This window comes from Sciurus carolinensis, chromosome 9 (assembly GCF_902686445.1).
Source record: "Sciurus carolinensis chromosome 9, mSciCar1.2, whole genome shotgun sequence".
Lineage (NCBI taxonomy): Eukaryota > Metazoa > Chordata > Mammalia > Rodentia > Sciuridae > Sciurus > Sciurus carolinensis.
The window spans coordinates 123,463,276-123,481,313 of record NC_062221.1 but is presented as its reverse complement, the minus strand read 5'-3'; the positions used below and the strand labels follow the sequence as shown (position 1 = coordinate 123,481,313).

At 36.5% G+C, this 18,038-nt stretch overlaps 1 protein-coding gene across 3 annotated transcripts in view; it reads right to left on the bottom strand.

Moving 5' to 3' along the window:
- Positions 1–18,038, bottom strand: part of Jam2 (junctional adhesion molecule 2) — a 69,242-nt gene that overhangs the window by 33,891 nt on the left and 17,313 nt on the right. For all 3 annotated transcript variants that reach the window (XR_007110224.1, XM_047564548.1, XM_047564547.1), the window contains exon 2: positions 247–312. Coding sequence is in view for 2 of the 3 variants with exons in the window: in XM_047564548.1 (XP_047420504.1) it covers positions 247–312 (66 nt within the window). In the remaining variant the exon portion in view is untranslated. The remainder of the gene's footprint in view (positions 1–246; positions 313–18,038) is intronic.

Sequence of the window (18,038 nt, the reverse complement as noted above, 5' to 3'; positions counted from 1 at the left end):
AATAGATTTTGTCACAGAAAATTTACATAATAGGAGACCTTCTATGTACATCTAGCTTTATTGATTATCCAGAATTTTTACTGAGGAGGTGAAGAAAGAGCTATAAATGTGGAAATGCATGGAGTATTTCAGGCAAAAGAATTAGTGTGGGTGAGGCAGAAGATACCAACAAATATAAAAACATTACATGTCACCCTCATGAGTCATTCAAACAATATAGCTGTAAGAATCAGCAAGGAACTGTACCTTGGTACTCTATGGCTGTGACAACTTGATGGTCTTTTGGGGCAGATAATCCATAGGCCTTATGATCTGAAAAGTTAGAACAGAGATGATAATTAAAATAGTATAAAAAGTGGTTTTCAAACATTTGAAGGGGATGCCATTTCAAGAACAATGGCCTAGATTGGGGGATAGATTTATACAATTTGTAACATAAAGTTTTTTTAAATATCAAAATAGGAAAATCAAGCTATACATGTCACTTCCATCTCTTTATTGTGGTTTTGGACTTCAAGCATTTCCCAAAGCTGAACCTGTGGATGTATTCATGCCCTCCACATACAAGCCACTCTCATCAGCCCCATTGAAAACAAGAGCTTTAGGTCCTTATGTCCTTAATTTATCTTAATATGCAACCAATGTCCACCCACCCATGCATTCATCCATCCATCTAGAAACCACTTTTCTAACTCAACTATCCCCTTTGTATATAATCTTTTATCTGCTCGTTGACTCTGCTATTAATACCTATACCCATATCTCCAGCTTCAGTCTCTCTTCCCCTGGAGTCCCTCCTCCCATGTTTCTGCTGGATATCTGCATCTCCATTTCTTACGTGCACCACAAATTCATGGGCAAAAAGTGAACTCATCAATTTGAGTCCAAATGTTATTTCTAAGACTGGTTCTTCAAATAAGCCTAAGTTCAGAACAGTGGTTACCTCATTACAGTGAAAGGTTCCACAATCTGCATGATCACTCTGACCAGAATCTTAGGTGCTGTCCATGATGCCTCCACCCTTTCATCAGTTCCCATCTATGGACTATGAACTGTGCATCACCCAGGATGATGTTTTGCAATATTTGTCCTTTTTCTCTTTGCCCTGTCCTTTGTAAGTACTCCTTGCCCCAAGGAAGGGATGCAGATAGCCAAAACTAGAGAGAGAGAAACAGGGTACTTCTTGCCTTGTGACATTAAAACCCTGACTATTAAAGAAATGTTAAATAAAATAGGTTAGGAAAACATTTACAAGAAACCATTGTGACTGAAATATATCTGCTCCACAGACTTGGGGTAGAGAAGAATAAGTAAATTGGAGAACGTGAATCTTGGCAGGCTCTTAAGAAAGAAAAATAATAGTAACATTTATTAAGTACTTAGATGTCAGGCAACATCCCAAGTGCTTTACAAGTATTAATTTACTTAACTCTCACAGGAATTATCTGCAGCAGGGTAGTTTTTATCCACATTTTTTTTTCAAGTGTGAAAACTGAAGCACAGAGAGAATAAGAAACTTAACCAAGGTTATACGAGTAGTAAATGGTAGAACTGGAGTTTGAACTCAGCCAGTCTGCACCCATGACCCACATGGTTAATTACTTTATTATACTTGTACCACACCCTGTCTCTCTCAAGCTGAACTATGAACAAGAACTGCCAATTAACAAAGATGCCAGGTGGAAAGGTACATTGGTCTAAAGGAGGCAGGATAGGCTGAGAAATTGGTTATAACGAAGGCAAAGAACTGACTCTGAAGCACAACAGGAAGGTGGAAGCTAAGAGGCTGTGATCAGGGAAGCAGGACACTAAAGGATTCCCAGAGGGGAAGCTCTACACCAGCGTTTCTCAGTATTGACACTATTGACCTTTGGTGTTTGATCATCCCTTGTTGTAGGAGATTGTCTGGTGCACTATAGGATGTTGTGCAACATCCCAAGCTTCTACCCACTAGATGCCAGGAGTACCACCCATCTCCAAATCATGACAACTAAAAATGTCTCCAGACATTGGTAAATAAATGTCCTCTGAGGGTGGGCTATGGAAATCACTCCTGGTTAAGAATCACTGCTCTGAACTTAGTTAGGCTTGTTTGAAAGACCAGTCATAGAAATAAGCCAATATACTAAAGGACAGTAGAGAACTATGAGTTCAAAGATTTTGAAAGTTCCTATAAAATCAGAATTTCACAACAATGAAAGATAATTCATTATACTTCCGGGAAGGAGAAAAAAATCTTTCATATTAGACGGTGTTATGGTTTGGATGTGAGGTGTCTCACTAAGAGCTCCTGTGTTATTACAGGAATATTCAGAAGTGAAATGATTAAATTGTAAGCACTGTCACCTAATCGATCCAATCAGAGTTTGAATGGACTACCTGCATGGTAACTGTAGGAAGATGGAGCATGGTTGGAAAAGGTGGGTCCTGGAGCATGCCCTGGAAGTATTGTTCATCTTCCCGCAGTTCCTTCCCTCTGTCTCTCTCTCTCTCTCTCTCTCTCGGCTTCCGGGTCACCATGACCAGAGCAAATTCCCTCCACCACACCCTTCCACGATGATGTTCTGCTTCCCCTCCAGCCCTGAGCAATGGTCTTGGCCAACCATAGACTGAACCTTTGAGCCAAAATAAACTCCTCTACATTGTTCTTGTCAGATATTTTGGTCACAGTGAAGAAAAGCTGACTAACAGAGAAGGCATCTTTTCTTTGATTTATTGATCTCATGTACATCCACATGTAAATTAGACTTTATACTTCTAAGGAACACATGCTGTGCTAGGGAAGTCCCCCTGCTTTCTTTCTACCTTAGAATACTGCATGGAAAAAAGTCTAATTGTGGCCTCAATGTGTAGCTTCCCTGTCTAGCTATTCAGGGTTTGTATCTCTAAATTGTAAACATCTTTATTAGGGAAATTGGTAACCCTGGGGTTGATGTGAAGAACGTGGGATGGAACTGATCTTTTTTATCAACAGCTGCAAACATGTCTATATAAAGCAGTGGGCGATGTGACTCAGTCTTGCAGAGGTGTCAGGGCCATCAAGGAACAATTAAAAATAACTCTTTTGCTTCTGTATTTTAAGAAGCGTGAAAGGGGTCCATACAATCTTTTCAGACATCCTTTTTCTACTTTTCTATACAATTCTGTCATATACCATACATTTTCTTTTCTCTCACTCCCTCTGAAACCTCCTCCCTTACCACCTCCCTAATACCTGTCTTTCCCACTTTTTCCTCTCCTCCCCCAATTTTATTTTGTGTAGTTCAAAGGCAGAGTCTAGATCTTCAGAAAGCAGAAGGTTCGGATAAAGGTGGTCATACAGAATTCTCATAAGTGAGTTGAGGAAACGGCAGGAAATTTGATGTTCTTGTTGTGTTATCCTATGTTTACTGCCGAATCTCTGGATATGTTTAACAGTGATTATGATTCCAAACCATTTTTCTGTGAAACTTTCAAAGGACACTTTGAAAAAGCTTCTTTTCCTCTTTACAATGTGTGAATTGGTGTCCTCAAAAAGGCTCTCATTGTGAGTGACAATTCTTGTGATTTTTGAAGTATTTTAGTACACTTTTTAGACAAAACAATGAAGACTCAGATTCTCTGGAAACCAGTAGAGGGGAAATCTAGGCAAAATAGGAAAAGTTAATCTTTGTTCCCTCCACATGGTCATGTCTTTGAACTTTCCAAACACCACATCGCCTACTGGGAGTGTTTATTTTCTTCAGCAGACTCTGGCTTTCCTTCAGTTGAGGCAAACTTTAGTATAATGTGAGATTAGAAGACTTAGGAGCTGTGTTCCAGGAATCTTTGAGAAAGTGAATCTTTTTCCTCTTTCTCAATTCCAGTTTTCTACTTGTTAAAGCTTCTTTTGAGAAATATTTTTTAAATTTTCAAAAACTTACTAAAAATTCTCTGAAAAATTATACCAAATGTGACTCTAGGAGCTTAATTTTTTCTTCATAAATTTTACATGCATGTAGTTGAACAGAAAAAAAAATGTGTCCCAGACACTAAAAATGTTGAATCCATAAAGCTATGAAGGAAAAATATCATAATGGAAATTATATTTTTTTATTTCATGTATACTCTTATTTTTTAACAAATACATAAAAATAGTACATATTAATGGGGTACCATGCAATGTTTCTGTATATGTATACATTGTATGATTTCTAAATCAGATTAAAAATAGGTCTCCTCAAATATGTATAATTATTTATGGTAAAAAACTCTCAAAAATTCTTTCTTCCGGCTTTTTGAAATGTTCAGTACAGTATTGTTATCTACAGTCATCCTGATGTGCAATAGCTCACCAGAACTTCCTCCTCTTATCTAACTTACTTGGTACCCATTGATCAACATTTCCCTACCCCTCTCAGCCCCCTACTTCCTCCAGTCCCTGATAACCACCATTCTACTCTCAACTTCTATGAGATCAACTCTCAATTTCTGTTAGATTCTACATGTGCATGATACCATATGGTACTTGTCTTTTTGTGCCTGGCTTATTTCACTTAACATTATAATTATCCATGTTGTTGCAAACAACAGGATTTCATTTTTTATAGCGGAGTAGTATTCCAAGATATATGTGTACCATATTTTCTTTATCTATTCATAGATTGTTTCCATTTCTTGGCTGCTGTTAATAGTGCTGCAGTTAACAGGAATGCAGATGTCTCTTTGACATACTGATTTCATTTCTTAGCTATATAAGCATTAGTGAGGGAAATTAGATGTTTTTTTGTTGTTGTTGCTTGTTTGTTTTGCATTGCTGGGGATTGAACCCAAGGCATCAAGCATGCTAGGCAAGTACTTTACCACTGAGCTACAACCCCACCCCCTAGGGGATTAGTGTTGATAAATCAATAAATGGGTAGTATTTCTTGGTAGGTGAATATTTATTTCTGTGATTTTAAGCATCTTCTTCTGGTAACCTTCCTCCCTCTAATCTACTTACTTTAAGGTTTGCTTGTAAATTAAGTAAAAATATGTAACATATATGATCACTTATGCTGAACTTATTTAAACAGAAAGTCCTGAACCTTAAAATTAAAAAAAACATGCTTATAAGATTTATACCGTATTTTAGGTTTTCTAAGTCTTAAAGTTTACTTTTTAAAACTTGTACCTAAAAACTTATGAAAACAAAATGTTGGGTTGTATATAAATATGTTACCAACAGATGTTAGGAATAGTCTGTGTTGGCTACTTTCTAAAACCAATTTTTTCTTTTACTTTTCTAGAATAAATTAAATGGGAAAATAAACAAACAAAAAAATTGTGACATGAACTCAAAGGTTGAAGTCAGTGATTATTTTAAAGTTAGCTACAGAACATCTTTAATAGTTATGGATGTGTTCCAAAGTCACTGGCAGAAGTTCATAAACTGAACTTAAAGATGATTATGTCCTTAACTGCTAACAACTCCAAGTCAAATAATTCCTGGTCAAATGAAATCCTTTGTGTTTCTTTTTTTCTCAACTTTAAGAATAAAAATTCTTATGTATTCTATTATTCATCTAACATAATCTGATTTAGCCAAGAATAAATACTTACTTTACACTACAATAACTTTTAAATTACTATACAAATATTGGTTAACAGTTCGAATTGAAAACATGATTGGGAAAAATTAAAAGACTATAGAGGTCTTTTACAAGTACATTAGAGACAGCATCATCTATAAAAACAAATGATAAAAACTATGGACATAAAATTACATATTTCATAAGTTTAAAGAGATAAAAGCTAACAATCATGTGGATTTGACAATCACTAATGTATATTTATTATACTAATGAATAAAAATAGTTGCACAGGGTTAGCAAAATAATACCACCCAGAATTTATTGTAGATAACTATTTGTATGGATAGAAAGTAACCCAATGAGGTGGGAATTAGAAATGAGATAATATACTCATCTACCTCACAATCATTCATCCATACTAGATCTGGGGAGCAGGGAAGAAAGAAAAAGGGAGAAAGAGACAGAGACACAGATTATCCTTCTAGTCTCTCAAACAAGGCATTCTGGCCCTCCCTCCTAATGAGTCATCCACATTCTATTTTCAGAGAAAGGCAAGCTGCTGGAAAATGCAGAGAGAAAGAAAAAATGCACTGGACTTTGTAAGTAACTACTCATGGTGATGTCCTGGTAAGTTAGTGAAGACCTAAAGAATTTAAGGGTGATTTTTGACTATGAATAAAATTTCCTCTTAAGAACCTAACATCTGAGTAAGATATAACCCCACTATGTTTATATCCTTGTTTGACAGATATGGCAGTTGAGAGCAGTTATATAAGCTCCTTGAAGTTTCAACATTTTAGAAAGCAAGGAAGCCTAGATGTGCATCTAGTTAGTTGACCTCCCTGGTCTTCTGAGTCTCAATCCTCAAGGTGAGGTGAGGAAGTAGAATCAAATACAATACACAGACACTGTGAATGACTTCATATCCATCTTCAAGCTTTAGGATTGTAAAGATATTCAGAGAGTATACTAAAAATTGTCATTTAACAAATTATATTAATGGATATTTATGGTGAACAAACTAAATTGAACAAATCATGAATTTTGTCATATGCATTCCCCCTTTTCTGGGTCTTTAACAACTTGAGTATAAATGTTGTTAAACATAAACATATTGATGTTTCAGAGAGGAATGAATATACAGCTGTTTTCATGTAAATTATATCATTAGTAAATTCAGAAAACTTTTGGGGCATTCCATTGTCCTGAAGAAATGGACGATTAAAATTTTCAGGGATTATTAGAAAGAGATGAAATAAGTTAATTTCTCAAAGTAAAATAAATTCTCCAAAATTTTAAAGAAATGTTCCTTGGCCCTCTTCAAATGTTTTAGTCAACCGTGACTAAATATCTCACCAGGTGTTACCCACCAGGACATGATGGAAATTATTTTCCATCTTGATCTTCCTCATGATATTCCACAAGTGACAAACTCAGTCAACCATAATTTGTTCACCAGTGACATTATCTATAGATATTGTTGAATGGCAGCAGTCCAATCCAATGGACTCTCAAGACAGAAGGAAGAAATGTCATCTCTGAAAGTGATACTGATAAGAATCACATACTCAATAGAAGCCACAGTTGTTGATCATTCCATGTTCTAACTGGTTCTCTGTGAAGATTAAGGTGCCAGGAAAAAATGGCCCTTGAACTCCATTAGTGTAAAACAGGGAATTACTAAAGAGATCAGGTATCAGAACAAACATGGTGTGATGGCAAAGAGGTAAAGAACAACAAGCCCAGGTGTCTTTGTGCCAATGGCACAGGTGGTCTGAGCTGTGTCACAAGCACACTTCTATAGGAAAAATGGGGCATCAGACTTTAAGAGCTTTATTGATTTAAGATTATTCACTGCCTTTAATCTGAAATTAGAATCGCCTAATTCCTAGTTTGGTTTTTAAAGATTAAAAGTCCAGAACCATCATCAGCATTTGGTAATTACATTTCTCAGTAGAAATGGGTTCATTAATACAGTTGCCAATAAGTCATTTTTGGAATCAGGAAGAACACATCACTTCTGTAGCGTTCAATCAGCTCTGAGAAAAATTGCCTAAACCAGAGTTTCTGAACCAGACTTCAGAACCAGAATCTGCAACATCAATTCTGGTTCTGGAATTCTGTGAGTATCTGGGAATCTCTGTACAAAATTTCCTAAAAGCAGACTCATACAGATTACTCAGGGTCTACTTGGGCCAGGGAACAGGGGTTATCCCACAATTATTTGGCATTTATGAAATCCCTGAAGTGCATATATGAGACAAAAATTACCATCTCCTGGACCCTACCCTCCCACACGGTTACTTAGTATTGTTATTAAAAATCTCTTTATACCTTGGAGATTTATTGTTATTATTAATCTCTTTATACCTTGGAGATTTTGCTTCTCTGTTTTACTGAGTGAATTTCAGTAATCATTTACATTGGTTTAATGTTTCAAATATTTTCATTTTTTTAAAGCAGTTATGAATACAAATTATGTTTTGTGAGAATTAGCATAAACATGTCAAAAGATTTCTCTGCTATCATCAATCTATTAACTTCATAACTTGCAAATGAGATTATCTTTGCACTTCTCAAAGATGGATAGCACTGCTAATGTTTTCAATCTTTTCCTGAAATAGAATATTTATAAAATATAATGAATAGGCACATAAAAGGAACAAGTGGACCATGACTTTAATGAAGCTTAAGCTTTGGGGACCAAAATTGGGATTGCCCAAGGCCCTAGCAGTAGGGTGGAGAGGAACAAGCAATGTGTGCACATTTTGTAAAATGTACAAGAATAAGATTTTTTGGCATTATTTTTCATACACAGAGTGCTACTGATCAATCCCTGCCCATAATTACAGGCTTCTCCTTATTTTTAATTTTTATTTTTTTGTGGCATTGGGGATTTCCTTCTTGGCAAGTGTTCTTCCACTGAGTTACACCCCCATCCCTAGGCTTCTCCTTATTAATGAGTTTATTCAGCTTCCCAGATTTGACCACACACAGGGCTTAGATAAAGAATGTGGTCTCTGGGGACTGTGGCCTGGTAATCTAACCTCTAAAACACTAAAAATTTTATAGGACCAATGACCTACTGTACACATGCTGTCTACCAAACTTCATCTCTTGAATGTGAGAGTTTTATTTTTCAAGTACCCTGCTGGATGATGAATCAGAAAATCTTCATCCTCACTTTTCATACATGTGTTATTAATCACATTCTATGACCATGAATGCTTACAAAAGAAATTTGAAAACCAAAGGAAACCTCCCAGCATATTGTTGCTTCATGTTTCCTTTGATTAGTCTTCAGGAAGCCAAAAGAATAAGAACCATTTATTTTGAAGTGCAGAACATGGAAACAATGGTTTGGCATTGCTTTACTGTCATATTTGCAATTGTTGGGCAAGATTGCTCAGAATTAGCTACGCTGATTTCTTGCGTGCTATAAATCCAGGGGCTATTATTGTCTTTTTCTTTTGGTAAAGGCAGTTCTCTGACTCACTCTTTTATTTAAACTGGCCCTATGCACCCAAATGCATTCTCACACAAACATGCACTTTCTAGGGCCAGTTAACTAGTCTGATTAAAAAAAAAAAATGGTTTAGTGATATCTGCATATATTTAAACCTGTGAGACCTTTGGAGCTGCCTCCTGGAATGGTCAGGAAATGAGTACAGTATATGCTATGAGAAAAAGGTCCAGTTTTTAAAACTCATTCAGATTAAGTATTTAAAAGAGCAGGACTGTTAGCAAAAGCTTGGTCCTTGTCCCCAGTGACAATCCAGTAACAAGGACACAGTTTTGAGAGAAAGGAAAAAAGTTTTATTGCTTTGCTAGCAAAGGAGAAACACAGGGGACTACTGTCCCAAAGGCTGTGATTCTGCCCATCAGCAGTAACAGGGAGCTTTTAAAGAGGTGACTCAAATGCTACATTCTCTGTTGGAGTTGTAATTCACTTGCTAATTTGCAAGAGTCATTTCTGAGATCTTCTGGTACCATCCTCAAAGTCTGGATTACTTCGTTCCTGTAGTGGGTGTATACTCAAGGACAGATAAATCTGCTGAAAATGGGGAAGAAAGGCAATCCTGTTTCTCCTGAGATTAGGGAGGGAGAGAGAGGGAGGGAGATGAGGGAGGAGCAGGGAGAGAGGAAAAGAAAGAAACATGTCCATTTTAAAAATAAGTTGCAATGGCAGAGCAGCAAGGGCTGTACTCAAAGCATAAAGAAGACCACTGGTACAGGACAAAGGTGCTTATGTCCACTGTGGTATGTCACAACATAGTTGCTCTTTGATCTCCTATATAACAGGAGGATGACTATTTTCATATCATGTTTCAACCAAAAATAAGCATATGAATATATTTGATGCTAAAAATCATGAGTCACTTGCTAAAATAGCTTTCTGAATAGAGTAATATAATATAAAGCTGCTCCCCCGCCTCCCAACTACTTGTCAGTCTGTGAACATCCTAGCTAGCTATTGATTGGTTCATCAGTCAGCTTGAAGTATCCTTCTCCGTTATTGGTCCCCCGTTAGCCCAGTGGAATTCAACTGCTTAAGGGTAGCTTCCCTGCCATCTTTTCTCATGCTTTCTCTCTCCTACTCACTTGCTTTCTCTCTCCTCCTCGCTTTCACACTCTCTCTTGTGGGGCCCTTTCTCTTTTCCTCTCATATTCTCTCTTACCCGCAGGGAGACACTCTGTTTGCTTAATAAACCCTCTTATGTCAATTCCCGTGTGCAGTGTGGTTTTCTGGGTTCTTACAGATAGTAACCTAAAATATTATTTTAAAAGCCACAAACAACTATCTTTTTTAAATTTTATTTTTGCAATATTGGGGGTCAATTTGAGGGGCTTGTGCAAGCTAGGTAGGTGCTCTATCGCTGAGCTACATTTCGGTCATTTTTAAAATATTTATTTTAAGACAGGGTCTCACTGAGTCATCCAGGCTGACCTCAAATTTGCAATCCTCCTGCCTCAGCTTCCCTAGTAGTGGGATTACAGGAACGCACCACCAAGTCTGGCACTGTTTTTATTTCTAAAATATTTTTGTTATTATAAAATTGAAAATAAGCTTAATAAAATATTCTCAATTTAAAAACATAAGATGAGTGTGATAAAAAAAATTAAGCTGATTGTGGTAGAGCACACCTGTAATCCCAGCTACATAGGAGGCTGAGGCAGGAAGATGACAAGTACAAGGCCAGCCTGACCAACTTAGTGAGACCCAGTCTCAAAATAAAAAAAATTTAAAATTTAAAATAGGGTGGGATGTAGTTCAGTGGTAGAGCACCCCTGAATTCAATCCCCAGTATTGCACAAAAAAAAAGAAGAAAAGAAAAAGAAAGAAAAAAAAGAGAGAAAAGAATATTATTTGTTTGCTTAAAGTTTTGATACACCAAATTACCAAAAAACAGTTTTGAAAATAGCATTGTGATAGTTCATTTGATGTGAACTTGACTGGGTCATTGTGCCCAGATATATGGTCAAACATTATTCTGTATGTTCCTCTATGTTTTTGGATACGATTAACATTTAAATCAATACACTGAGAAAAGCTTCAGTGTAGGTGGGTCTGATCCAACAGTCTAAATTGACAAAAAAAAACTGACTTCCTTTCATGCATTGGCAATTCTTGGGTATGCAGCCTTCTGGTCCATCCTGCAGATTTTGGACTTGTCCGCCTCCATAATCACATGAACCAATTTCTTAAAATAAGTCTATATACACAAAAACACACACATCCCATTGGCTCTATTTTTCTGGAAAACTGACTAATTCAAGCATCATAATGAATTACACTAATCAGTTAATTTTATAAATACACAAATACAGCCCATTGGTTTTATTTTTCTGGAGAGCCCTAATTCAAGTATCCTAATGAATTACAGTAATAAATTAATACAACTATTAATTTATTATTGATAAAATTAAATACTGTTTTATGATTTGTCACATTCGATGGTTTTTATTGACATCAATCTCTTGATACCTGTTTCCTGTATCTGCTACCTCACACTGGCCACTAAATTTTAGCATTTTATAGAAAGACAGGAGTACCATTGCAATAAAGGTTTGAGAAACTGTGGGTTAACAAGTCAAACAAAGTTCTCTATTGTAGGACTTATTAGCGCCTTTAACCTGCTAAGGAGCACTGTGACTCTCCAGGAAGAAGCACATTTTCATCATGAAACACTGGAGTAGAATAAGAAGGAAAAAAGTCCAAGAGGAAATCATGAAGGGACGAGAAGAGACAATTGGAGAAAGTAGGGCAGCAGGATGTCATGGAAGTCAAGGGTAGGCAGACTTCCAAGGAGGCAGTGGGGACACTGTTGAATGTTCCAGAGAGGTTAAGTAAGGTTTTGATGGAAAGCAAGCCATGGATTTAGGAACTCGTAAATTTATTAGTGACATACTGACAGCAGTTTCAATGGCATGGGAAAGGGGCAGTTCATAGTGGGCTGAATGATCAGTGGGAAAATGGAGACAATAAAAATAGATCATTGTTTCAAGAAGTGTGACTAGAGAAAAATGGTATTTTTTTCCTCCAGGAAAAATCATAAACTTGAGTGTGTATAGTCTGTGATAAGAGAACTGGTAATGAAGATAAATTGAGAGGGGATAACTGCTGAAGCACAGGACCCAAGGAGACGGGAAGAACAGGATCATGAGCACAGGTAAGAAGTTGGCATTAGAGAGGAGAGGCCCCTCTTTCTTTGATTTAGGAGGGAAACTGCTAAAGATGAGTGTAGACATAGACAAGTCTGCAATTCCCCCTCTTCACTCTTGCCTGAGTTAGCCTCTTAAAACAGGATCTGATCATATTTAGCTTCCTTCAGAGCTTTCCCTTGCCTTTGGGATATATTTCAAATTCCTTCAAGTGGCCTTTCAGAGATGGCTCCTGTCCTTCTAGCCTCCTTCTCACCACTGCCTCCCACAAACCCTGTGTTCAAGTCACCCAAGGTGGGGCTCCCAGTCATAAAGTCTCTCCATTTTTACTTCCTGGAACCACCTCCCTTCAACATCCCCTGCCACATGGTGAGCTCCTATTCAACACCCTACTCTGTTGTCAGGAAAGGTAACAGCTTCTGCAGCCACCACTGTCCACCTGTGTAGCATCCTCACCTCTATCTGACATAGTACTTTTTTCTTTTTCCCAGTGGTGGGAATTGAACCAGGGCCTCATGTATGCTAGGCAAGTGCCCTACCATGGAGCTACATCCTAAGCCCCTGACATGGTTCTTTTTATAAGCTTTTATTTTATTTTATTTGGATGGGCGGGTACTGGAGATTGAACAGGGGCACTCAACCACTGAGCCATATACCCAGTCCTATTTTGTATATTATTTAGAGACAGGGTCTCACTGAGTTGCTTAGCGCTTCACTTTTGCTGAGGCTGGCTTTGAACTCGAAATCCTCCTGCGTCATCTTCCTGAGGCCCTGGATTACAGGTGTGCGCCACTGCACCTGGCCAATAAGCATTTTTTTTTTTTTTTTTAAATACAAGCACTCTTTTACAAATCCAGTCCTTCCATTGGATAGTGTTAGGAACATGGTGATGTCAGGAACTGTTTGATGCAAGTTTGTGCCTATATCACACTTAACCCAGAATGCAAGATAATTAAATATCTGTTGTAAACAAAAGTGAACATGTTTTATCTTCAAATTTACAAACTTTTATTATATTTAATAGTGGAGTATAAACTACACTTACATATAATATAAAATGTATTTAAAGTATAGTATAATTGTATTTTCTAATCTACTACAACAACATGGCATACTAATGGATGGAGCTGGAGAATATCATGCTGAATGAAACAGGCCAAGCCCAAAAAACCAAAGGCCGAATGTTTTCTCTGATAAGTGGATGATGATACATAACAAGTGGGGGGTGGCGGAGGTAGAAGAAAAGAATGAAGGAACCTTGGATGGTGTAGAGGAAAATGGGGTGGGAGGGGATGGGGGAAGGACAGATAGTAGAATGAGACAGACAGTATTTCCCTATGTACATGTATGATTACACGAATGGTGTGAATCTACATCATGTACAACCATAGAATTAAAAATTGTACCCCATTTGTGTACAATGAATCAAAATGCAGTCTCTAAAAATAAAAATTTAAATAAAAAATTTTAAAAAATAAAAATAAAGCATCATTTTTCCTACATTTTAAATCCTGACTTAATCCCCCATGCTCTGAGCTAACAGAGATTTGAAAGCTTTGTTTTATAAACCGTGTTCATGTCCATTATGTAAGTTAATATAACATGTCCACAAAGTAGTTTTTATAAAGTAAAATCTACAATCTACACTGTATCATGCTTGTTCTCACAAATATAAAAGAGGGATTGGAAAAGCACAGGATTTATTCAAGAGGCTTTTCAACTCTGCCATTTTCCATCTGACCTCTCTAGACTATTAATTACTCACTGCTCTAAATCTAAGCCCGATATAATTCTTCCTGCTTATAAGATGCTATATTCCAGAGGGTCATATTTTCAGCTCAGAAATATTTAACTAATTTTGGTGCATCTAACTGGGAATATTAGTGTATCTAAGTCTACTTATTTGTCAAGAATAGTATGTCTAAAAACATTTAGTTTTCTTCAGCTGTCTAGTAATACATTTTTCAATGATTTTAAAGCTCTGATTTAATTCTTTAATAAAAATATTTGAAAATGCAAACATGTCATCAGATTATAACCTGACTTTCTCTACCTCAATAATACAACCCAGAGATCAATATTAATTAAACTATAATTGCCTGAACACTCATTAGAATTCTTGGACTCAACATTTTAAAAGTTCCTGTGCTTCTGATTGATCCTGTTCCTATAGAAATTAAGTTGGGAAGTAGTAAAAGACAAAAGAAACAACAAAATAGGAGCAAAGAAATCATCAAAAGAATTATTCTTTATTTCAAAAGAAAGAAAAAACAGGGTTGGGATGTGGCTCAGTGGCAGAGTGCTTGCCTGGGATGTGTGTGGCCCTGGATTCATCTCCAACACTGCAAAACACAAAACAAACCCCAAAAGAAAAAGAAAAAGGAACAAAGCAAAAAGCAAAAACCACATGCTTGTGTCCCACTATCAGCACATAGCAATTTAAAAAATAACGCATACACAAATTTAAGAAAATTTAGGAAATGCAGGATATGTAGAAACACTTATCTTTACTGAAGACAATATTAATATTTTTCATTTAATATTAATTTGGGAAAGAGGTTAGAAAATTATGGGAACTTGTCCTCTTTCCTTTTAAAATAATGTGTGATATTAGGGTAAATGTTTGGATAATAAATTCCTCACAAGATTGGATGTGCTTATGTTTGTATATTCCTTCCATTTAGTTAAACAGCATCTTCAGATCATTAAATATTTATCACAGGTTATTGCTGCTCAGGTTAATAGAGCTTTGAATTAGATTTGAGTTGGGAATATGGAAGGTATTTACTTGTGTTAAGACACAACCACACTTCAAATATACTAAATATCAGAAAGTATTTTAATGACACAATAAAATGCGACATATTTAAACCACCTTATCACACTTTTTTTTTTTTTTTTTTTTATTGAACCCAGGGGCACTTTGTTATTGAGCAACATCCCCAGACCTTTTTATTTTTAATTTTGAGATAGGGTGTCGCTAAGTTGCTTAGGGTCTCTCTAAATTGCTGAGGCTGGCTTTGAACTTACAATTCTCCTGCCTCAGCCTCCTAAGTTGCTGGGTTTACAGCTGTGGACATGATGTCCAGCCGATTTTACCACATTCTAAACGAGCGTTCAAATTATTTTCTTATTATGTTAGAAAAAATTGGTCATCCTTCCAGTACCCCTGCCGACATTACACGCTGATTCTAAATCTAAACATGGTAAGGCAGAGGTTTCCTCTCTCCTTCCTTGTGCCTTCAATTTGCTGAAGTGGACAACAGAGACCATCTTTATTTCCCCTAAAATCTCCTCAGCCTTGACCTTCTTTGCACTTTCCAGCATATTTAGCACATCCCATATGGAAGAAATACAGGATTTGGAGTCAGCAACCCAAAGTCACCTTCAAGTCCTGCCTCTGTGTATCCTTAAAAATATCTGTTTCTCATTTATGAAACTCAAAAATACATTTTATATGGCTCACAGGGATGTTAATATGAGAATTAAAAGAATTAAAATAATTCTTGTGCAAATACTTTGTCAATTATAAAGTTTGATTCAAATGCTAATTTTGGTTTTTCTTTACTTTAAATTCTCAGGTTACCCATGACTTCACTCTGATTTTTTCCTTCATTCTTCCTGGCCTCCAGATAACAAATGCCTTCAAAAAATTCCCACCTGCTACCAGGCAATAGGCCTGTGGTATCCATTATTTCATTGTTTCAGTTCCATATATATATATATATATTTTTTTTGTATATATATATATTTATATATATATATATATATTTATATAAATATATATATATATATATATATATATATATATATATATATATTTTGGTACTGGGGATTGAACCCAGGGCACTTAACCACTGAGCCACATCCCCAGCCCTTTTTCATATTTTATTTAGAGACATCGTCTCACTGAATTGCTAAGTGCCTCAACTAATTTGCTGAGGTTGGCTTTGCACTTGTGATCCTACTGCCTCAGCTCCTGAGTTGCTGGGATTACATTGTGCCCTGGCTGTTCCTTATATTCGTTCTAAGAATTCGGTCTTTTTGCCTCCTATTGATCTTGCTCATGTTCTCTCTTAAAGCCTTTCCACTTTTTTGTTTTTATTTACCACCTAAGTATAAAGGATGGGTACAGATGATTCATGCTTCTCATCCTCTTTTCAATAGTCTAGAAGTTATTTTCAGATATTTTGTTGCTTCTTGAAATATAAAAATAATTATTCCTTCTCAATGAAGTACCATGATTTGTCAGGTTCTACACATTTACAACCTTAGAATTACTATTTTAATTTCTTTGCTATCCCCCATTTAATCAACTACTATCTTACCAATTTCTTTTTTCAATGTTGTTTGGATTTAACACTTCCTAAACAGTTTTTATACTTTAATCACGGATTCTAATACCTAATACCTCTGCTCCAATTACCCTTTTCCTCCAAAGTCTGTGATATATGTAAAGGGTCAAATGAGTGTTCACTCCAAATACCATTTTTTGACATATTACTCCACTCTCCAAAACCATCAATTCCCTGTTGCCTACCACATCAAATAGAAACTTTATAACACAATATACAATTAACTCCATGAATACCAAGCCATTTTTGGAGACTTTTTTCTTGCTTCCTTTCAAATGCATTGTTCTAACCAATAAGAACTAAGACAGTTCATAATTAAAACACATTCTCAGTTAAGCTTCAAATAATTTCATCATCACAGGCTAAATATAGTGCATTTTTTCCATTCAAACACAAAACGTTAAATTATAAAAACACTAATCATCATTAAATCAGACCCTCTCATTTTACAAATGAGGAAAACAAGAGCCAAACTGACTCAATCTTGTTCTTCGAAAGGGTAGTTCCATGTTATTCATAATATATTTTGCTTGTTTGTGAACAAATTTGACATCTATATTTAAGGTATAAGGAAATCCCTTGACTATCCAGTGGAAACATTTCACAAGGTGTGGGAAGCCATCTTTATCTAGCAGAATCAGATGAGGTTGCGCCATGGGACACAGATGCCTGGCTTCCAGGAACTAGCAGCCATGGAAGAATGTGGCACTGTGGGAGTGGTTCCCTGTCTAGTTTCCCTTAGAAGATGGCTCCCCTAACTCCACCCCATCCTGTCCATCACAGAAGAATCTCCTCCCATTCCCGGCCCCTTTACCTGTGTGACTATAAAATACAGGAGAGTTGGGCTACTCCATGTTGTTAGAGGCCAAAGCTGGTGTGGCCAGGTATGTCACGCCCCTTCTCATTTAAAAAAGAGTAGTACCTCTTGTATTTTTATTGATTAGGTAAGTTTATGGATAATTGCTTGATTTATAGCCAACATCACCCTCCGGCACTTAACCCTTTTCTCATCCATGCTGGATGTGACTGAAAGACCCCTTGGTGTAGGGCACCAAGGAAATTGGTAAATTTAATAACATACCACTTATAAGTGTATATTAAAAATAAAATTTGTAAGATTAATCAATTTGAAAAGTGAAGATGATTCTGCCCATCATCCCTGCCCCTGGTGGCCATGTCAGAGACAATGTGACTAAAGTTTTAGGTAAAAGATGGGAGCCCACTGTCCTCTAAACAGAATGGTTAGTTTTCTAAATAACTAGAATGATGTGTGCACCTGCTGTTGACACAGGCTTCAGGCTGCTTCTAATTTAGCTGCTAAAGGCCTCTACTTCCATTCCTTTCTTATGATCAGTGTCTCCTCTACAGCATTCTTAGAATTTGAGGGTCTTCAGTGACACAACTTTGCTCTGTAAATAAACTATTTCTATAGCCCACTTCCAAAACTGTTTGCACATTTTCTTTTTGGTACTACAGATTGAATCCAGGG